Below are 22,471 nucleotides of genomic sequence, written 5' to 3'. Positions count from 1 at the left end.
CTCCTGTCTCTGAGGAAAGACATATTTGTCTTTTGTCCAGGAATGTGGTGACATTCACATTCTAAAAGACAGAAAAGGATGACAGCAAACATAAGACCAAAACATTCAGAATTCAGTGTTCTTTATGATAATCTGAGGAAGATAATCGAGTAAATCATCAATCCCTTTGAATTAAATATCAGGACATCTTTTGCTGTCAAAAAATGATGTTTTAAGCATTTTTCTTTCTTGGTATTACATCTTTTCTTCACAATACCTACCACTGCAGCCTATATATACACACTGCTGTATGCTGGCACAGCTTCACTCTCATACGTGTACATTTTTGTTGTAATCTCGTTAACAGGAGGATATACAGACCGCATCTATAGCTAGTAATATTGATAATACGCAAATACATTTGCAGTTTGAGTTTAAGTTAGACAAACAGTGTGAGAAAACAGATGGAAAACATTTCAGATCTATTTTAAACATCATTGATTTCACAGTATGCATCCCAATTTCCTCAGTCTGCAAATGAACTGTTTATAAAGATAATTCAACTAACATACAGGACTGATTAATTCTCATACTGCAATCACAGTAATGAAAATTCTGTCAGTATACTCATGAGTTTCTTTTACATGTTTAAATATTATTGCTACAGTATTCACTGTTACAGTAATACCGTGTTTTAAGACTCTTCGAGAAACTCGTTTACTACGTTGTGCTATTACAATTTTATTTGGTTGAATGCACAGAAATTCTTGAAAGCAATGTGGAACTAAATGGAACCGAACAGCTCATTAAGCACTAATATCTAAATGTCTCTGCCTGAGGTGATGGGATTTATGCCATATCCTGATGATCACTCCGTGGGGCTGAAACCTAATCTTGCATCCCTTTCAGAATGATGCCATTATTTTCTGTGTCCTCAGGCTCTGCCAGGGTCTCCACATTAGCTTTCTGCAGACGGACAATAGAGAAGTCAGGCAGCTTGCTCCTTACGAAACTTTGCTGTGCTATGGCTAGGAGACAGCTAAACCCCTTGGCTTCACAAAAACTTAAAAGCAATTCTGCTTCCTTTTTTTTGGCATGTTCTATTCAAAGAAAAGTGTTTTGTGAAAGATTTTGTTTGGGGACTTCCTGGATGAAATCACTTTTTTTTTCCCCTTTTCTCAAATCTTCATAGCCCTGTATTTATGTGCTTGAAACGTTGTGTAAGAACAGGCCGTGTCCAGAAGAGCACACCTGGCTAACCTGCATTCGTCAGTGTTGTTGCTGCTTTTGTTGGGAGCGGGGTGAAGGATGCTGTCTTCTGCGAGATTTCCTGAGCTCCTCCACTCCTTAACCACTGGGAGACAGGGCAGATAATGGCTTTGAGGGAAGAAACGATTATATTATCATTATGTGAGTCCTCCATTTGTAAAGAAGCAATCCTTTTACTGTTTTTCTTGGACTTCAGTAAACTTAATTCTTGTTTACACCAGCGTGAAATCTGAATGAAGTCCTCAGGCTTTCTCTGACCATTGACTTTTCTTCCAGCGGTAGCTAAAGGTACAAACCTGAGAACTCCTCTAAGAGGTGTGTTAGTCTTAGACGGTTGAGATAGAAGACAGAGAAAAGGCCAGTTTCTCCATGACATAGAAAAGCAAACAGAAGGAAGTGTAGGGAACGCTAATAAAAATTTACATTTCTATCTCAGGCTTTTCACTTGAAGACCTCCCTGTGGTCTGGAAACACTCCACAACCTCTGTTAATATTGTCTTGATTTACATACGCAAAACAAAGGCACAGAAATTGCAAAGGACATTGCTACCATTGCTACCATGTCTCTCCCTCTCTCAATCCCAGGCAAAAAGATGGTGGGGTTAAAATTTTGTGATATACCACCTTGAAACAGTCTGTATGATACTAGATTGTGTGTTCTTCACATTCTAAAGGGTCTAAGGGCCAGATTTTGGAGTTCGGTGCTGCTCCTCCTGAAACTTCAGGCGTGACCATGTGGGGCTCCAAACCTGCCATGAGAACACAAAAGTCTCTGAAAAAGATGTGCTTTGACTGATCTGTCTTGAATGCTACTGGAAGCAAAATTTCTGAAGTCTTCTGAATTTGAGGTAAGCAAACAAATTCTCCTTGATAGAGATGACATTAAAAAGCTAGAGGTAGCCATAATAATGTGTCTCGTTATTAACATAAACTGACAGACACCAGGGGGATTGGATTATCTAATTAGCCCTTTGTAGCTTCAACTTGAATGATTTTCCCCGTCAGTCTCTACTTTTCTAAAAGAACAAGTAGCAATGCATTCTACGTTCCTTAGTAGCCTGCCTGTGCTAACAAACTGGGAAACAGCATTTCCAGTGAGTTAAGGTAACGTTCAGAGAGCGGAGTGTGTGTGCATGCGTGTGTGTGCAGAATTTCAATTTGGTCAGAGGCCGTCATAAGCAGTTTATCAAAAGGGTGGATGGAAAAGGCTGTAAAATATAGCTAATTAGTGGGCCTATAACAGCTGCAACGTAAGAAGAAAAATTAGATAAAATTACATGAGACTTGAATAAAATCCTGTCAAATCGGCCAAGATACACATGACATCTGGAACATTTAAATTCACCTAACTGGGACTTTTCACAGAAACAGTAGAGCTCAATGTTAAGAGGGGGGAACGAAGTCTCGTACCATACGAACGACCAGCGCGGTCAGTAGTGCTGGTGAATGCCAATGTCCTCGCTTTGCACTTCAGCCCGGGCTCAGACGCGAGCCCTTTCAGCAGCTCCCGTTTCGCCGCCAGCCTGTTTGCTGCCTGGCCGTTGGACGGGGCTTCCCTTCTGCCGTCGCTTGCAGCAGTTTGATCGCAGCTTCATCATTGCAATGCAGATCGTGTCGCTTTCTTGGCAGAGCATACGTAGCTGCCTTTTATGAACACGTTGAGTGTTGAATATGCATGCGTGTGCTCTGTAATTACTGAGCACCGCTTTGTGTAAGGGAGTTGGCATGCTGCTAGAGGCCACTCCCATGGTAAGCACCTTATTCTTTGAGTGTCTGGATGCACGGGTCCCTTGCAACGTCTGTTCGTTTGGTGGCAGGAATAAACCTGACTACCTGGCTGTAAGGGCTCATATCTGCTGTGAAAAAGCTCTTAAAATCAAGAATTTCAGCGTGATAGGATTCCTAGGAATTTAAAATAATCAGGTTGTAAAAGCCAGACGAATTGTTTTTGATAAAGAAAATGTATCAGATAAACAAATGCACATGAATCTCCTGAGTTACATCAATAGGATTTCACGTAGCGGTAAATGGGTGGTTGTATATGGCTTTCATGTTGGTGTACTTATAAAGCAGAGTTTCTAAGTATCCATCTTCACAATTTGCTCTAATGCTGGCTTATTTTAACAAAATGAAAGAAATAAGAAAGAGAAACCAGAACTATAGGTGTCTGTAATGCCAGAAGAGTTAGGAGCTCGGTGCTGTAGGTCTGGTCTCCTTTAGGAAGGACATAGGCTGGGGTGTGACGGTGAGGAACAAAGGTGTGCTGGGTGACTCCCGCAGCCGGGTGATGTTTTCTCACCTCAGTTATGCACTCTTTTGATGGGCCTTTTTGAAATGTATGTAATAATTGTTACTGATGGAGGCAAGATAAAGGACTTCAGAAATAAGGCAAGAGAGTAAAGGATGCAGGATTAATATAAATAACATTGCCTGTCACCTTAGTTTTGTATTTATCACGTGAGTGATTTAGAGTAGTGAAAATAAGATGCCAGAAGATCTGTGTGGGATGGAGGCAAATACGCTGTAAAACGCAAGCAGGTCCTCCTAATATAGAGCGCTCGAGAGGTGTGAGCTGCGAGCCAACTGCGCAGCAGTGAATCATCACAGTCTCTCTGCTGCTACAGCCATCCAAAACACCCCAGGGAGATCAAACCCAGTGCTGAGTCTGCACACTAACACATAGCTGGAAACCATATAGGGGAAATGTTACTAAAGGCAGTGCATTTCTTGTTAATTCCAAAGGTGAGAAACAAATACAAGTTACTGACTCCTAGGATAATCTGTTCACATTCTCTCACTTGCAGCCAGCTCACCTGTTAGTTAAAGAACAAACAATGCCATGTGCATAGGTATACACGTGCAGGATAAGGCCGTGTTGTAACCTGGGTGAACTTCTGCGAAGCCATTGTGCTGCCACGTTTCAACTAGAGTGTGAGAAGCAGGAGAAACCGTCACCTATGACCCAAACACCGGCTGATCTTACAGAAAACAAAACACAGGGAAAGATCTCTGCCCTAAAACAAGCAATATGCAAGCCTGATTTGGAATTCAAATGAGGGTGTGGGGTGGTTTCTGTGATTATTTTTGGGGGCAGGAATGATAGAGGAGAGGTGATTTAGATAATTTGTTCTCCTTCTCAGAGCTCTCCAGACTGAACGCAGTGAGGTCTCCCTCAAGGAAAGTCTAGAGAGGGGTTTTTGATGGTGCTTGCTGAAAGACACCTGCAAGCAGGGAAGTGGTATCTGGTGCCCAACAGTTCAACACTACACAAGCAGTAAGATGGTACAAGAAAATAAGCAAATTAGCATATCTTTATTTCTTCCACAACTGAAATAACCTACAGGGCAATTTTTAACCATTACTCAGCTTCAAATAGTGCAAATTTCCTCACTGAATCCTGGAGACAATAAGCTGTATAGGCAACAATTTTTGTGAGACCTCAAGTCACAAAGCCCTTGTCCCATAGGAAGGGCTCCAGACCTTCAGCTCGCCCTCTCTTCCTTCTCTCCTTCCTCAAGCTGGCAGGAGCCCCGAGCAGGCCGAGTTGGGCTATCTATTGAATTCTCAGCAGCAAAGGCAGCTTTCACTGCAGGTACGTTGTGTACTTTGTCCTAAGTGTTGCTGACCAGCTCCAGCACAGGGAGGGGAAAGGAAGCTACTGCTCAGCTCTTGCATCTGCAGAAACATTGCCCAGGCACATCGAGGTAAGTGGGAATTGCTGGAGTCCCACTATCTCTGTTAATCAGATAGGAGATGCCTAGAACCGAGGGTTGGAGGCTAGTGACCATTGAAACATTGGCTCAGGATTTTCACTGTGGGTATGACAGCCAAAAATGTCACTGCAGTGTCCTGGAATCCCACCTTCAGTGAACATTTCAAGCTTACACGAGTGTACCACCATGCCCATGTGCTAGGATGGCATCATGCCTGTTCTCAAGGTGGTACACCAGGTTTAATAGGACAAATATGCTAAGAAAAGACATATCTAGTAGGGCAGCTTTCCGAATGCTGTAAGCATGAGATTTTCAGCCAAAATTCCTTTTTACAGGAGGGTGCAGGCCTGTTGACACAGTATCGTTCTTGTCAGTGTTCTTGTTCCCAAGTAGCCAACACGTAAGGGCTAGGAAGGTATAAAAGAGGTTTTGCTATACCAAAAAAAAAAAAAAAAAAAAAAGAAAGGGTGGGGGTATTAAAAAAAAGGGTGGCCCCCAAAATCTCTTAATAACACCACAGACAAGAGAACATCTGTTGCACAAAATCATAGCCTTTAGGCACGTCCTATTAAGTCATGACAATAGCAAATAATGACTTCGGGGCAAGATTTATCACAGAAGCCCAATAGCTACCTCCCAATTTACAGGTCATGCATTGCCATGAAGTGTAGGAGACCAGCAGAGTTTTAAATAAATACTGGCTTGAGCATGATGTGTTTTCAGACTTTAACTGTGTTCTTGCTCCCAGGATTTCATCTAAATTCATACCGAGCGTAATGTTTGCCATCACTGGTGACTTGGCTCTATTTAAAATGGCAAAAGCAGGTTTAGTATTTCTCAGAGGCTGATCATAATGAATGGATCACCTGCCTTCATGCTGCACTCTGGTGAGAAAAAAAAAGGGAATTGATAAGAAAAAAGCCTGCGTTCAGTATGAAACTTGAAGCTGGTTGTTGGCAGGTGTATGTATTCACAGAAATCCTGCCTATTCTCTTTTAAAGGTTTTGCCCAGCTGGGCAGAAATGATGCATGTGGACAGTCGTTCGTGTGTCCCCTGTTCTCAAGTCCCTTCCTGCGTGTGGCACAGATGCATCTTCCTGCCTGCAGTAGATGCCAGAAGTGTGGGGGGCTTATCTGGTGCATGGGGTTTTTTGCACCTAGTTTTTCTAAATTAGTCTGTGGATCCCCGTCAGCTAAAAATGTAGAAACTGGCTGTCTGTCTTAGGAGTAGAAAAGCCTTTCATGTGGAAATTCAAAAAGGGACATAACTGAGCTTCAGGCTGACTGCTAGAAGGGCAAGAGCATTTACAACATCTTCTGATCCTTTTTCAGTCCTGTTACACATTCAGCACAGCAACTGAGTACACAACTGATGATACTGTCCATCTAGCATCTTGTGCTAACCTAAAAATCATAAATGGTACTTTATAGGGAAATAAAAATGTTCTGTAGTCTGAAACACCAGATGTCCATCGGCTGTGCGTGGACAGACTGGAGAAGTGGAGCCTCCTCTTACTTCTAAGTCAGGATCCAAGCTGAAAGTGAAAAATGCTGAAATGTGTTTCTTAAAGGTCACCCTAGAGGTCGCCCAGTGACCCAGTGTGCTCAGACCGAGTGCCTTTGCAGATGCAGGAAGAGACACACCGTACGACTTTCAGTTTGAAGAACTACAGACAGCTGGGAAAGTTTGTAGGGGAGAGAATTTCAACAAACAGTCAGAAGGGCAGACTACCTGCAGGCACGCTGGATATTACTGAAAAGCAGTGTATTAGAACACAGGTGTACATTGTTGGTTTGGTAGGACCTTTGACGAGAGCAAAGAGGTTTGGTTAAACAAAAATCTTCTGTAAGTAAGTAAAAGGTTGTAACTCACAAATTTTAGATTGTGCCTAACTGAGAAAAAGAGAGAAAACTGTAAATTTGTCAACTATAAAATCATAATAAAACAGTAAAAACAAGACTGTGAGGTATAAAAGCCAATGCATGTTTCTGAAAGCAAGAAGCCTGCCAGAGACCTCGCAGCATCACCTGATGATTGACACAGAAAAGGGGTTGTCTCTGATAAGGTGCTCAGAGCAGAGCTGGCTGCAATGTTCTCACCAAACGAGAGCTCCTCTAGGTGCTCGCGTCGGCGCCCTCCTCACAGAGCGGCTCTGCCGGAAACGTCTCCAAGAGGTATCTGCAGGAGAGGCTCTGGAGCAAATCCTCCCGAGCAAACTGCAGCAAGGAGGGAATTCAGTGGTTCTGAGGAGACCAAGATAAGGATTTGCTAAGCTGCTGAGTGCGGGAACGAGCCGCAGATTGCAGAGGGGAGCAGACAGCGACAACTCTTTCACCAGTTTTGAGAGGGGGCCAGAGGGGAACCTGGGACAACAGCAGTCTGACTTTGCAGACAAATTGGCAGAAATGGTAACATCAGTAAACCCACCGGCACCTACAGAGCAGTGGGAAAGCGTCTGCAGCATTTGGCCGCCGTTTGTCTGTTACAGCTTTTCAAAAAAGTTTGCAAGCACGTGGATGGAATAACCTGACGGTGGTGTTTTTTAGGAAACCCTGCAGGATGGTCACGGCTGGAATTGGAAGCTCCCTCCATGGGCAAATTATTGATTACAGAATAAGAGAGAAAGGATGATGAGCTTCTCAGGGATCTGCGCTGCAACCTAACACTAGGTGTAAATAATTTGTAAAAGATCTCGAAGTGAAAAAAATTTATGGATGATCATTAAGTTATTAGAGGTAATAATATAATTGCATAATATAATAATAAATAATATAAAACAATATAATTGCATGCTGCTGAATGAGTGGGCAGTAGTACAGCAAGATGACATTTAATTTGGATAAATGCAAAGTAACACGGAGAGCCAAGCCCAGCACAAGAATTCAGAGAGATGTTCTGCCCCACTTACGCAGGGGCTTATTGCTGCCGTTTGCTGATGGGCTTATGGAAACATCAGCTCAATGCCCACCACTGGTCAAACAAAAACAAAGTAGCCCAAGCAGACTAGTTCAGAACAACTAGGAAGGAAATAGCACAGTGAACAGCATACAATGAAATGCTACAGTATAAATCCCTTCTGTGTCCTCAGTTTGATTACACCCAGCCTTCTTCTCTCTAAATCTTGGGAACTAAAGACTAGAGGAGATGCAACAGACCTAACAAAAGGTGGGAGCAGGGCCGTGAAGATGAGCAAAGGTCGAGGAACATTTGTGTACTTGGAGGGAGTAGGTGTGCTACAGGACTGCAGCCTAGAGAGGAGCTGGCAGAGGGGGATATGAGCCAGTAAAGAACAGCTGATAATTCTTCCCTACTCGCCATAATATAAGAAACAGGAGAAACAAAATTAAATAGTTAAAGTGATATAGAAGCAAAGAGAAGGAGATGTTTTTTCACACATTATGGTGGAATTTGTTATGCCGGTATAACGCCAAAAATGTCCAAAAAGGATTTTGACCAGTTCACAGAAGGAAAAGGTATCAAAGCCTACAAAAGACCAAGCTAAAGACGCTGGCTCAGGAAGCCCCCGAGCTGCAGCGGACTGGCAGCAGGAAGGTTGCACGGAGGAGTCGCTGCCCACCTGCCTCGCCTCTTGCCACGGGTGCTGTCAGAGGCAAGGCACCGGACATGAGCCCGGACATTAATTACAGCAGCCTGGGGCTGGGTTTTGGGGGAGCGTTGGCAAGGACAGCTCATGGGGCGGGCAGCGAGGCTGGTGCAGGATGCTCCCGCCTGGGAGCACGTGGGGTGGCACATGCCCCGCGTGGTGCAACAGGAGAGGCTGCATTGCTCTGCGGATACCGCAGGGAGATTAGAGGCTACGGCCCTGGGTCAGGCACTGCTGCCCTGACAAAGCCACGTACGACTCGTGTGAAACAACTGTATTTGTCAGTGGATCTGTTAGAAGTTTCTGTGTCAAAGTCTGTCCTCAGATCGCATCTCGTGGTGTGCTGGGTGCGGTGCTCTCCCGCACCTACCACCGACCTGTGCTGCTGCGTTTCGCGTGGAGATAAGGCGCTCGTGTTGCTGAGTGAGCCAGGACTAGTACCTGTGAGAAACTTTACTTTTCAGCACTCTTCTGTAAAGATTGCAGGCTTCTTTCTTTCTTTTCCTTCCTTCCTTTCTTCCTTTCTTTCTTCCTTTCTTTCTTTCTTTCTTTCTTTCTTTCTTTCTTTCTTTCTTTCTTTCTCTTTCTTTCTTTTTTCTTTTCTTTCTTTCTTTCTTTCTTTCTTTCTTTCTTTCTTTCTTTCTTTCTTTCTTTTTCTTTTTCTCTTTCTTTCTTTCTTTCTTTCTTTCTTTTTCTTTCTTTTTTTCTCTTTCTTTTTTCTTCTTTCTTTTTTCTTTCTTTTTCTTTCTTTCTTTCTTTCTTTCTTTCTTTTTCTTTCTTTCTTTCTTTCTTTCTTTCTTTTTCTTTCTTTCTGTCTTTCTTTTTTCTTCTTTCTTTCTTCCTTCCTTCCTTCCTTCCTTCCTTTCTCTCTCTCTCTCTTTTTCTTTCTTTTCCTCCCTTCCTCCCTTCCTTCCTTTATATTTTTTTTCTGCAGAGACATCTGCCTGTGTTTATCAGTACCACACTCATTCAAACAAAACCAAGATTTATTAAACAGAGACAGAACGTGAAATCCAAGAGAAAGAAGCAGTTTGCATAACAAATCTCGTGCGATTTGATTTCTGGTAAACTAAGCAATGTGAGGCATTCTCAGCTTAATTTCCGAGAAAGCAGAATGGCCTCGGCACTGTGATGGCAACGCTCTCATCAGCGCGGGGCCCCTGCCAGCCGGACACTGCTCTCTGGGGACGTATCTGCTGCTGGCCCAGCCTCTCAAGTTACCCCACCGACTGGAAAACTGACGCACCACAAAACACAGTGAACTGCGAGGATTCCTGGTATTGTCCAAAAAGCAGGCCACTGGCTGCATCAAAGATGTTAAAAACGATTAGTGGACGCTTTTCAAAGCCTTTGGGTTACCGTACCTTGCAAACCAGGTCATAAAATACTACCGGGACTTAAAAAATCCATACACACACTTTTTTCTTTTTTTTCTCCCCTGTAAACTGTGAGTTGCTGATAGAAACACAGACCTTTTCGCAACTTCTCAGCTGTTAGCTTTGCAGCCTCAATAGGCTGTGTTTGTCAGGTTGATGGTTAGACTTACTGACTTGAAGGTCTTTTCCAACATAAATGATTCTATAATTTTATAATTAGCATATGCATTAACTCTGAAGCAGAAGAACTTTGTAAAGAAATGGCTGACAAAAATAATTGTCAGTGCTTACATTGGTATTCTCCTGGTGGTGTCTCAAGAAAACACATTTTTCCAGTGAATTGGAAGTTTCTCTGCTTTGTTTCCTTTAAGCCTGTGTTTGACCCATCTCCTGGTCATCCCTGAATCGGACACTGCTTACGTGACAGCTCTGGTCTCCCGTTAAAAGACAAACACAGAGTGCAACGGAGGGACCCTTGAGCACGTTCGCCCGACACCAGGCCAGTGTGACGGCAGGCTGCTGCCCCAGCTGTGTGTGGCCACTAAGGCGGCCGGTGGCCTGCTGCTGCAGGCAGTGCCGGTGCCTCCTCCTTGCCTCGCCGTGCCCTGCTGCACGCCTCTGCTGCGCCTGCCCCCTGCACGCCTCTGCTGCACCGCGGCTGTTGACACCGGCACTCGCCCACTTTGTGCTGGCCCTCGAGACAAGAAAGCGATTTGTCTTTCTTTGGAAGTGTTTTGATTATTTTGCATTACTGTTGACATTGAGTAGGAAGTTATGAAAGCTGGTCTTTATGTATAATATATCAGCACTTTCTGCCTGTGCCTGTTTGACCTCCATCCAAAATGCTCAAAACCGCAGGGACGTTACAACACAGTAAAATCCCGTCAAAGGAGGGACAAGCATCTCGCTTGTGCCTCAAGTGTTATATAGTGATCGGAAACTGAACAACAATTAACCCAGCCGAAAGGCAGGTCAAGCCTTTCCACAACTGGAGACACTTAGAAAAAGTCCTCTGACTTTCCAGGCGGCAAAGCCCAGCACAAAGGTAAATGAATCCACCCTCTGCATTTAGGGGATAATACTAATGAAGTGGATAGACTTCAGAAGTGGCCCTCTGAAGCCTCAGCTTCTATCTGCTAAAGCTTTATCAGCTTATATCTTCTAAAGCTACTCCGACATGATCTGCTGCTGACACACAGCTAACGGAAATGTAAATGTGGGATTTGTGACTGGGTGATGCACAGAGCTACCCTAGCTGGAAGATGCTCCGTCTAATGCCAACAACAGGAAGCACGTTGTCTTCTGAGGTGCTTACCCGGGTGTTGTTACCAAAGCGTGCCACAAATCTCTTTAAAAGGATATCTTGGTTTAGGCTGAGGGCTTGCTGTTTCATCCTCATAAAGCATAATTTTCTTATGTTCAGAACCATTTTTCAATCATATTTTCAGTCCCCAGACATTTTTGCAATGCCTTAAAAAAGATATATACTGAAATTATAGATACAATTTTGTCATTCAGTCAAACTTCAGCCTGGTAAAATATTAAAATTTCTTATGAACATCTTCCAGAAAAAAAAAAAAAAGAGGAGTGATCACTGTTGACAAGTTTTGCAGTGAGAGAAGCATTGTTTTGGAGCAAAGATTATTCAGTAACAGCTTTGAATATTGAACTGTGTTGATGTGTGTCTGTAAACAGCTTTCTTCCTGCTCAGTGAGACGTGGATTTATTTTCTTATCTGTGGAAATAGGATAATGAATTTCTATTTTAAACTGAGGGCTGACAAGATAGTGGGATAAAATCTATAGCTTTCTGTTATTGCTTTTATGATCTGTTAGGCTCAGTGGAACCAGCGGCGCATTGTGAATAGCACATTTAGAAAGTCCCCTTTGAAATAATTAAAATGCAGTAACCATCTACAAGACAAAGACATTACAAAACTCAACGTGCAGCTCACACCCCACCGGATGGGCCAGCCTCTCGCCCGGGTGACTGTGAACTACTGCTGCTGTGCGCAACCTCTGCAGGCACCGAAACCGCGGGCCCCTGCAGCCGGCCCCGCTTCCCCTCCCGGCTGCGTCCGCGTTGGTTTGCCATCGCGCTGCCTTGGCCGGGCTCCTTCCTCAGGGCCTGCTGGGCGGGCAGCGCCTGGAGGCCTCTGATGCCCGGGGCCTCTGGGGAGTCCTCGCGGCTCGGAGCCCGAGCTCCGTGGTGGACCCGGTGGCCCAGGCTCCTGTGCACACACACGGGCTGCCTCTGGCGCCGGGAACTTCTGCATTGTCGCTTTCCGTTTCACCAGAGTTTTTCAGAAAGCGTTGCTGCGAATTTACAACTGCTATTAAATAGACTAGCATGTCATTTTGGAAAGTGCTCTGGCAGCGGTTTACCATCGTAATGCTGTTTGGTAAGCCAGCGGAGAGTCCGTCTGACTTCCTAAAGAGCATTTTCTGCTTAGGTTGTAGCTCTATTAATCTGTTCGAGCCAATTCTATAAAACCCAAGCCATCTGTATTTGTGAAGATCATGCTTTATGTAGATTTTCTCTGTGTCTACTGGCAGTGCATGATTAAAAGTACTAGGGATTTACAGTGTAAGTCTATATATTGGCATGTTGCAGTGACCTTCTAAGTAGCATTTCCCAATATTTGACTAACAGCAGCACAGTTAGGTCCAGCAGCAAAATACGTAATGGCTCCAAATAACGGAAATAGCCATGCTCTTGCAGTGTATCATGGCTACAAACAGTGGAAATAGCTAAGTTGTTGCCATGTTTTGGCCTGTTCACTAAGCTTATATTTATAATTACCAAAGTTCCTTGTCAATTATGCAGTAATGTTTAGTTAACCTTTCTGTTAAGCAGGCGTGGTATTGCTAGGAAAATGATAAGCAGTCACTACAGATCCTAATCGACTAAAGGTCTGTCCCACCACGCTTGGTGAGGCCCCGGAGGGCTCCTGTGGGGTTTGCGTTACTGCTACTTCCCCGCCCTGCTCCAAGCCGTGCGCTGCAGGTCCGCATCTCGCCAGCGGTGCCACGCACGCTGGAAGCGCGGCTCCGAGGGAACGACCTCAGAGCTCGCATGTGGACTGCTTCTGCTGAGAGTGGCTCCAGAGAGAGCTCCCACAGCAAAGCAGCCTCTGCAACTTCGTGCTCAAAAGAATTAGTTTCTGTATGGTACCGATGTTGACACTAAGGGCTCCTCAGGTGCAAACATGTTTGCTAGATGCATTGGCTGTGCGAGTCAATGGGCAGAGCTTGGAATGCTTTTTGTTCTTTTTATGTGGCTCATCGTAGTGAACTTGATTGCATTAATCATAGGAGATGTGTTGTTTTAACATGCAATTAATGCAGAATAGTTTGTGAAATGCTTACCAATAAATGTAAAAAAATATAGGAGTTATTCTTAGCAGTCCTGACGTAGCAAAGGCAGACAGCAAGTGCTTCATCTTAAGCGCATGCTTAAATTCATTTCTGTTTAGCAAAGCACTTAAGTATTTGGCTGAACCGCGGCCAAGCAGTTTTGGCAACAGCTTAGTTCTGAGGAGAAAGTGTGTTTTCTGTCAACTGCATTTCCTTGGTGCCTGCTGACGTGACGCAATCTAAGTGACAAGCGATGAGCACTGTCCCGCAGACACTGGCAGGAGTCGAGCTTCCCGGTCTGGCTCTGTTTCCTCTGCACCCAAGAGTTCAGCTGCTAGGTGGGCTGCTGGTTTACGTGCTAAGAAGCAGAGTTAAAACATTCAATACTCCATACTCAAATCTCAATACATGGAAAGGAAATGAAGTTATGAAAATTGGGTCAGGTAAATCTAGGCTGCCTGTGAATGACAACCCCATTCGCACCTGCAGTCCAAAGCCTGTGATGTGGATGCCTTTATTGGAGCTCATTGCCTTGGGCTTTCTTATAGTCAATAGAGAGATAAAAGCACTTTCATGGTAACATTCATTTGACTTTTTTCAGATGTCTGCTTCAGGATGAGTTGAATTGCATTTCAAAAGCTCCTGTTTCTCTCTGCTGGGGATAAAAGGATCCTAGAGTGACTAGGTCAGATAATTTCCATCCCTGTGTCCACAGGAAATGAAACTCTGGAGAGAAGGAGCAATAAAACACAGAGATGGAGTGACTGAAAAGTAAAATCTGCTTACTTCATTAAATCTGCTACAACTGCTTTAAAACTGCAGAATATGTCATGAACTTCCCATTAATGTTTCCTCATCAATAAGAAAACTAAAAGCTAAGAGAAAAAAAAAAGTTTTCTAAAATTGTATTGTATTGAAATTGTTATAACTTTAATTGGAAATAATTCACTTCAAGCACAATGGGGCTGTAAGCTTTCTCACACTGGAGGAATTCATAGCTCGAAGACTGTGGTAAATACTAATACCGAGTATTGTTGATTCATTGTCGGTAAAGCAGAAAAATTACCTAGAAGGGGATAAGACCAATATTGGCACAAAAGTTAGAGTACAGTTTTATATTTCAATGTGCGCTAAAAATGAAACAAAAATATATTTCTGATATAAATGAATGTCGATGGTGCAATGCAGAAAATAAATAAAAAAAAAGAGCAGTGTGTTACAAAACATGCATCGAGAGCGTAGGGAAGAAAGTCATTGAAAGAGATAGGGAGGAGGTGCATTCCCTGGTAAGTGAGCACTTAACTTCTGATTGCATTCCTCTTTTAATCTTTTGCATATGTTCTGAGGAAGAGATGTAAAATATTTGCTCGAGATGTGGGAGGGGTCTGGTACATTGGGACAGAGCGAGCTCCATGAGCAGGGTTTTAAGAATACACGCTTCTTAAAGCAAAGAAATAGCTAAAATTAGTGGTACGAGAATTAAGACATCATCTCCCACTTCTGCCAACCTGTTATTTATACAAATGAGCTTGTGTTGGAACTAGTCTAGATCTTAAGTAACAGCTACATACCTTAAAGGAGTTTTCTTCTTCCTGTCCCTGCAGTTTGGTATATCTTGGAGGACATGTAAATTTTGAAGGCAGAAGCAAATTTATTTCTCCCATGGGTTTGAACTCGATGGACACCATCCAGTTTCAAAGAGGAAGGTGCAGAGCCAAGTTTAAGAAGCCAGGTGGGGCTCAGCCTAAGAAGCAGAGCGCGAGCTTGGTGGCTTTTGCTCAGCAGGACTCTTAACGCCACGTGGCAACCCGGGTTTTGAACTGGAGCTGGCTCAGGTCTGAACAACTTCCATGTGCGTGCCCAGCAAGGAGCTACTGAGAAAACGTCTCTTGGTGTTCTTTCTCTGGAAAGTCTGGTACGTCTCTTCAGGGCAGTACAGTCCTTTTCTCTTACATCTTAGATAATTATGATAATGCCATGACTTTCATGATGCGTGGGAAAAACAAACAAAAACCCCACATTGGTAGAAGTAGTTTCTTATATTTTCTTGCTCTACCACCCTCCAAAGTGGACGGACTGATGGCAAAAAATTGGTCTGTGCTCAGTTATTTTTGTGGCTTTTATTGCCTTATGAGGGAATTAAAAGCCAAAGGACCGTGGGCTCACGTAGGAAAGCAGATAAAGCGTTTTCCTTTTTTTCTACAGACAAGTATGTATGGGCATTATTTGGGTAATTAGTACTAATAAAAGAATGGGAAGGCAAGAGCATATGTACATTAAAGGGCCAAAAGAAAATTTTATATTTGTCTGTTTAATCAGTCCGGGGTACATCGCTGCTGGAGGACATTATGAGGAAGCGGTCAGAGAGATTTAGGAAAGGATTAGGCATTCGTGTGAAGGGGGTTAGCTGCTGTTACGCAGATGAGGTTAAAGGACTTGGGAGGGACACGGCCCCCCAGCCCCAGGCCAGGAGCTGATGGGCAGCTGGAGTCAGAAGGAGCCTCCTCTGCCTCTTTGGGGCAGTGTTGTGCATCTGCCTGAGGCCGCTCTGAGGGGTCCGAGCAGCCTCCAGCCTGACAAGACGCTGGCCTGCCCTGGGACCTGCACTCCTCGCCTTACGTCCTTCGGGACAGATCTACAAGTGCTGCGTCCTCACCGCTCCCTGCTACATCTGGCCTTACCCAGCTGCGTGAAGCTTAAATGTTGATTCAGAATTGTCATCCATAATATATATTTAATCTATTTTTACTCTGAGAATTTTAAATAATTAATGGGTCTTTGTTATATAAAGAGGCCAGCTATAAATCATCTGAGCTGCACCTAGAGGTTTTTGATGTCTGCTTTCTCAAATGAATTACATCTCTTCAGGGCCATCTCTCATTCGAAATAAAATTCCGCAGAGGAATTATGCTTGTAATCTTCATAAGCAAATAAACAAGTAATCTCCATCGCAGATTTGGTACTAAAGCTCTGCAATCCAATAAGGTTGATGTGGTAATGGCAGAGCACTAATTTTCTGCTCTGTCATCAGAGATCCCTTCATTCAGCTGTGTGTACGTATTTTTCCCTTGGGGGGGACCTGTTGATGGGAGCGCTATCTGATTTTACAAAAACACCGGTGTAAATGCTGGAACGCATGAGTGGAAAGACATCACTGTGGTTTCTGAGGCCAGCGGGTGGCCTGGTAGCGCACACGTGTCTGGATCACGTGCTGCAGAAAGGATTCGCATTCAGAGATGTCCGCATATCACCGGCTTTGGATCCCTTCACTGAATTACAGTCACCTATTTGCTTTCCGTTCTGCACTTCAGAAGTACAGCGTTCCTGACAGTCCAGCCAGGTTCTCCATAGTTTCCAGTTACAGCTAACGGCCTCAGCTGCTGATACCTGAAGATGGGGGCGTGCAAAGAACTGCGATTAATTTACAAAACTGACTACAGAAAAGTATTTCAAGGAATCCTGAAATCAGAGGGTTTGAGAGCTCCAAGTATCCCGTGCGCACTCTCAGAGCCAGCCCTTCAGATGATTTGGACTCATTTTACCTGCGCCTTGTGGTCAGAGCCCCAGGGATGGGGCAGGGCCAGTACAATGGCAAATGGGGCCGGGAGTTCCTCACCTAATGAGAAGAGAAGAAGTGGCCTTTGGGGAAAAAGCCTGGAGCGACTCATGCTCCTGCTCAGAGCCCTGAAGCTGTTGTGCAAAGAGCTAAAACAAGGTAGCCGAAGAGAAGGACATAATAAATGTCATAGTAATAAACCTGAAATTTGTGGAGGATTTATCTTGCCATCAGAACTGTTGAACGGATCAGGTGCCCAGGTGTTCCCGTGGACCTGACAATTTGAGGGGACGCCTTCACAGATCCTCCTGGAAAGGGGAAACTGAAGACGTTTCAGAGCATGATGCCGAGGAAGACCCTGCCCAGAGGTGTCAGCGTTAGCTGCCTGAGACGGAGTTTATGGGCAGCAGACATTCGTGCGAGTACAAAGGCTAATGACCTCACAGGCCGTACTTTAACAGCCTGCCGATTTTGCTCGTGTGCACTGTTGTCTGGGCATAGGTCAAACCCTTCCTTCCCCAGGAAGAGCTTTTGTAAAGGCTGGAGGAAAATTTCTGGCTGACGGACTGCTTGTGGAATCTCTCCAAAAAAAGTATCTCCCGTTTCCCCTTCCCCCCGGCTCCCTGGAGCAGAACACAGGTGCGAGATGATGGCTGAACACACAGAGGCAGTTAACCGAACGCTCCTCCAGAGGTTTTGCTTGCCAGTGGCCGTTCTACCCTTTGCTGTGAGAACACTGTAAAGGGAAAACAGTTACAGGCTGAACACGATCTCTTTGTGTGAGTGACGGACAGTTTCAGGGACTACTGTCCCCCAGTTATTTGCCACGTCCCTCCCGCTGGACATCCCCAGCGCCACGCGAGAGTTTGCTGAACAGGAGACACGAGCAATGGGAGGTAAGCCAGGCTGCTGTGCGGGCACAGCTGGGACCCTGACGCATTCACACAAGCTGTTGGTGGTTTTAGTTCGTGTTACCGCGCCGGGCCACGTAGCAGACCCCGCTGCGGCCAGCCGTGCCCCGTGCTGATGGGGGCTGCCACAGGCCTCGTCGAGGGCAGCCCTGCTCCGGAGGTGGCGGCTCGAGATTCTCCCCGTGCCGCTGGCTCCACGTAGCTTTATTCCCGCGCTGCGTACTCTGATGTAAACGTAGTAGAAATCGGTTGTTGCCTTGTGAAAGCATAAATGGTTTGAGAACAGCTTTCACGTAAACTGTAGCTCGTTAGGCTCTACTGAAGTACTAGCATCTTGCCAAAAGATAGCAGACGGATAATAAAGGTGAGAGTAGCACGGGTGGGGCATGGCTGGCAGGGGACTACAGACAATTAAGGAAGGAGCAGAAATCAAATAAGGAAGTAATTTAGAGCTGAAGCGTGCCTTGATTTTGTTCAGAAGTAACCTGGCTCCAAATGCCCGGAGTATTTTGCTTTCTTAAAGGACACAGTCTAGAACGACGGAAAGCTGACAGGGAATAACAGCCGCTGCGTGAGGGGCCTGCGGACGCCTTTCGCTTTTCTCTCGCTGCCCCTGTGGTGGTTGTTATTTATTAGGGAAAAATAAATAAATAAATAAACCAAAGCTGTGAGCGAGAGCCGTGAGCTCAGGGCCCGGCCGAGTCCCACCTACACCCCCAGCCCCAGCCCCAGCCCCTCTGCCCGGCAGGGAGCCCCCGCCTGCCGCCTGCACAGCGGGCTCCACCCTCGCAGCCCGGCCCCCCCGAGAACCAGGGACCCCCCCCGGCAGCGGGGGAGGCCCCGCCAAGCCCGGCAGCCCCAGGCCCCGCAGCCCCAGGCCCCGCAGCCCCGGCCGCCGCCGGGGGGCGCCCGCTCCCCGCTCCCGGGCCCCGGCGGGGGGGCGCGGGCGGGGGGCGCTGCCGGGAGCCCCGTGCGGGCCGCGCCGCCCCCGCGCCTTTGTGCGGCTCCTCGGCCTCCCGCCCCGCCCCGCCCCGCAGCGAATCGGCCCGGCCCGGCCCGGCGGGGCTCGGCCGCCCCCAACAACCGCCGCCGCCATTGGGCCCGCGCGGCCCTTTCCCCGCCCCAGTGGGCCGCCGCCGGGGCTGCCCGGCGCGGGGAGCGGCGCGGCGCGGAGCGGGCTTCCTGCGGCCCCCGGCCCCCAGCCCAGCCCAGCCCAGCCCAGCCCCGGCGGCAGCCCGGGCGGTAGCGGCGCGGTGCGGGCGGGCGGGCCCCAGCGCCGCCCCCGAGCGGCGGCGCCCAGCGCCGCCCCCGGCCCCTTCCCTCCGGCGCTCGGCTCCGCTGCCGCCTTCCGCCGCCCGCGGGCGAGCAGCAGCGGCGGCGGCAGCAGCAAGAGGAGGAGGAGGAGGAGGAGGAGGAGGGCGGCGGCGGCGGCGGCGGCGGCTCCGGCTCCTCCTCACCTGGGCCGGGGCGGCGGAGCCCCCGGGCGCGGACTGCGCGGAGCTGCGGCCGAGCGGGGCGCCCCCCCCGCGGCGGCTCCATGGCGACCGCGGCGGTGGAGCCGGTCTACGGGCTGTCCGAGGAGGAGGTGGGTCCGGGCGCGGCCGCGGGGACGGGGACGGGGCTGGGGCCGGGGGGTGCCGGTGCCCCCCGGGGGTGGCCGCCCCCGCGCCGCACCTGCGGGCCCGGCCCGGCCGCGCGGGCCCCGGGCGAAGGTCGAGGGTCGGTCCGGGAGGGCGCCCCGGGAGCGGCCGGGAGGGCGGCGCGGCTCGGCTCGGCTCGGCTCGGCTCGGCGCGGCGCGGCTCGGCCCCGCCGCCGGCAGCACCCCCGGGCGGCGCCCCCCGGCAGGTGCGTGCGGAACAAAGGGCCGGGGCCGCATCCCGGCTCCCCGGCGGTGCGTGGGGGGCTCCGTTCTCGGCGGGCGGTGCGAGGCCCGAGCCGTGCCGCTGCTGCCGTGCCGGTGCCCGCTGAGCGCGGTCGGTGCCGGGCATCCCGCGCGCCCAGGTCGCGCTTCTCCAGGGGGGAACGCCGAGAGCTGTCACGGCGTCACCCGGCTTGCGGGACCCGGCCCGAAGGGCCGCCCGCCCGTCCTTTGTGCTGCAGGAGGGACTGGGGCGTGAAAGAAACATCCCGGCCGCAGGAGCTGCCGGACCGTTTCATTTGCTATTCCATCCGAGCTGCACCGAGGCTGGATGATTGTACCGTTTAATTCCGATCGGAAGGAAGGCTCTTTGCCTCGAGTGGGTGTTTCGTGCGGGGAGGGAGCTGGTTAGCGTGGCTGTTGTTGGTTTATAAAGCCGCGAGAGCAACCTGATTTAAACGCTCCGCATGTGTGCGAAGGTAGGGAGAAGAGAAGGCATCACGAGAGGCTCAGGTGCTTGAGACAGCGAGCACAGAACTGGAGGACAATCGCCTTCCTCCCCAGTTTGTTTTGGTAAGCCTTCATGCAAGAACAAGTCTGCTTCAGCACAGCCGTGGCTCCAGGAATCCCCAGAACAATTCAGTCTGGTTTCCTCCCCCTCTTGACCCCCATTTCTCAGAGCCACCGGGTCGGTGCCGCCGATCCCCCAGACGACCGGGATCCACCGCGGTGTGCCCTGCGATGTGCTGCCGGCCTGCTGGGGGGCTTCGGTGAACCGAAGGGGCAGCCAGCAGAGCTGGGCTGGCTGTGCTGGTGCGGAATCCCCAAGCAATTTGTAGGGCTTGTACGCATTTATGGTTTGGAGCGTATTAGCAGGTTTTATCCATCAGGAAAATGGAAACCTGTGGGCAAAGCTGCCGTGTTCCAAATAGGTGGCTGAGACCAGAACACTTGAGTCTGGCGGCTGCTTTTGTTGTGCGTGTGCTCGCTGATACCTTTTGTCCCTGCCTCCTTCCCCGGCATATGCTAGTGCTTGTGCAGAGCGCTGAGGAGAAATGCACCAGGGGAGAACCGCGCTGCGTGGAGGTGTGCAGCCTGTGCAGCCTCACGCCACCCGGCCTTGGCTCCCAGGCGGACGGGATCCGAAGGGGGCGAGAGCCGCCGCTGCTGTGCGCCTTGTGTCCCCGGGGGGTCGGGGGGCCTGGCCTGCCCGTGGTGCTGCGGTACGGCCGTCCGGGTGGGGGGAGACTTCTGTCCCTCGTCTGGAAAGCAGCGGCTTACAGAAGGCGGCCTTTGGTCTCCCTGCGATGTCCCACGGTGGTCCCACATCACGAATGTAGCGGTGACCGCAGAAGTCACCTTATTTTTAGGAACAGTGGACCGATTATAAGTTTTCTGTGCCGCTGTAGAATCGTGACCGTGCTGAACAGAATAGAGCAGCGGTAATCTAAAAATACGAGAAGAGACTGCAATTGGAAATAGGTGGAAGAAAGGGAAAAAGGGACAGGGTGAGGAACTGCACGGAGAAGAACAGAGGCAGCACTGTGCAGCCCGATCAGCTTTGGCTTGAACACCCCACCTGGCTAAAGCATTGTCAGGGCTTCGATAAGCACGAGGGGAAAGGAAAGCACCGAGGGAGGGGAATCTGCCTGGGGAAACCAGTTGTAAGCTTCATAAAGGTAAATCTGGAGAGTGGTTGAGAAAGGCGGGAATGTTTACAGTTTCGTTGTGCGTTGGCTTCAGGGGACCACGACTTTCCATTAGCGTTGGCTTGGACTCGACGTGTCTTTTCGGTTTTGACAAGCAAAGTCTCTGTGCTAGTCTTGGGAGGCCAGATCACATCTAGAGACGTATAGGCTATTAATTTTTCTTTATTCCTTGGCGTTTAGAGACTCAGTGGTTTAGGGACTTAGTGAATTACAAATGACAAGCCAACCATTGCATTTGTCTACTGACAGACTCCACTTTTCTTTAAATGGTGTCTTCCTAGAGCTGCATCCCTGGAAATGTGAATTGCACAAAATTTTAGATTAACTTAATGGTTAAAATTCCCTGTAAATTAGATTTGCTTCTACAAATTTTTCATTTTGTGGGTGCCACGGCCCCGGCCCAGGCTGCCCAGAGAGGGGCTGGGGGCTGCTCGGGGAGGTCTCCAGCAGCCGCCTGCACGTGGGGCTGGGCACCCTGCTCGGGGGGCTGCTGGGCCGGCCGTTTGGGCAAGATGCCCCCCAGAGGTCCTGTTGCCAACCTCAGCCTCTGCGCTTCTGTGAAGCGGTGTTCACATGATCCACTGGAAGCTTAGGTGCCCTCACGCAGTCTTTAAACACCAGTATATTTGAAAGTTATGCTGCTTAGGAGCTGAAAATGTTTTTGTTTCTGCGTAGAGCACTGCTGCTCTTAACCTGAGTTGTGTATGCATCGCACGCGCCTGGTCTGTGAAGTTGCCGTTAGTTGAGCGCTCCTGGTGTTAGCAATGACAGGTCTCCAGTGCCGGCCTCGGGAGCCGAGCGGCAGGGAGCAGGGCTCGCAGCAGCACAAGTCACAGCAGCGGTTTTCCCCAGCTTCTAGCTAAGGGAGTTCCTGAAACGCCGAACACGTCAGGGCCGCTGATTTGGGGAATTACAAGATTAATCCCATGAACTTAATTCAGGTTTTAGCCTTTTCTTTTATCTGTAAAGAAGAAAGGAGATAATGTGTCCCTTAGGGAAGTTTCTGGAGTCACCGAATAGAACGTGGCCCAAGGTAACCTGGAGTTCGTCACAAGTGTTCCCTTCCTGCTTCTCACACTGCTTGGGCAGAGGAAAAACTTGCAGCTTCTTGTACCCTATTTTGTTGAGTAAACATTGT

At 48.2% G+C, this 22,471-nt stretch overlaps 1 protein-coding gene across 3 annotated transcripts in view; it reads left to right on the top strand.

Annotated features, from left to right (window-relative positions):
• Positions 1–19,097: 19,097 nt before the first annotated feature.
• NEDD4L (NEDD4 like E3 ubiquitin protein ligase) overlaps positions 19,098–22,471 on the top strand; it is a 154,059-nt gene continuing 150,685 nt past the window's right edge. Inside the window, exon 1 of one of the 3 annotated variants that reach the window (XM_040539970.1) lies at positions 19,098–19,350. In XM_040539970.1, the coding sequence (XP_040395904.1) occupies positions 19,303–19,350 (48 nt within the window). In that variant the 5' untranslated portion in view covers positions 19,098–19,302. The remainder of the gene's footprint in view (positions 19,351–22,471) is intronic. The other 2 variants (XM_040539971.1, XM_040539972.1) reach the window with 2 other exon arrangements.

Source organism: Cygnus olor, chromosome Z, assembly GCF_009769625.2.
Source record: "Cygnus olor isolate bCygOlo1 chromosome Z, bCygOlo1.pri.v2, whole genome shotgun sequence".
In the NCBI taxonomy this organism is placed as follows: Eukaryota; Metazoa; Chordata; class Aves; order Anseriformes; family Anatidae; genus Cygnus; species Cygnus olor.
Note: the sequence above shows the minus strand (reverse complement) of the source record. Positions and strands in the feature narration are given on the sequence as shown.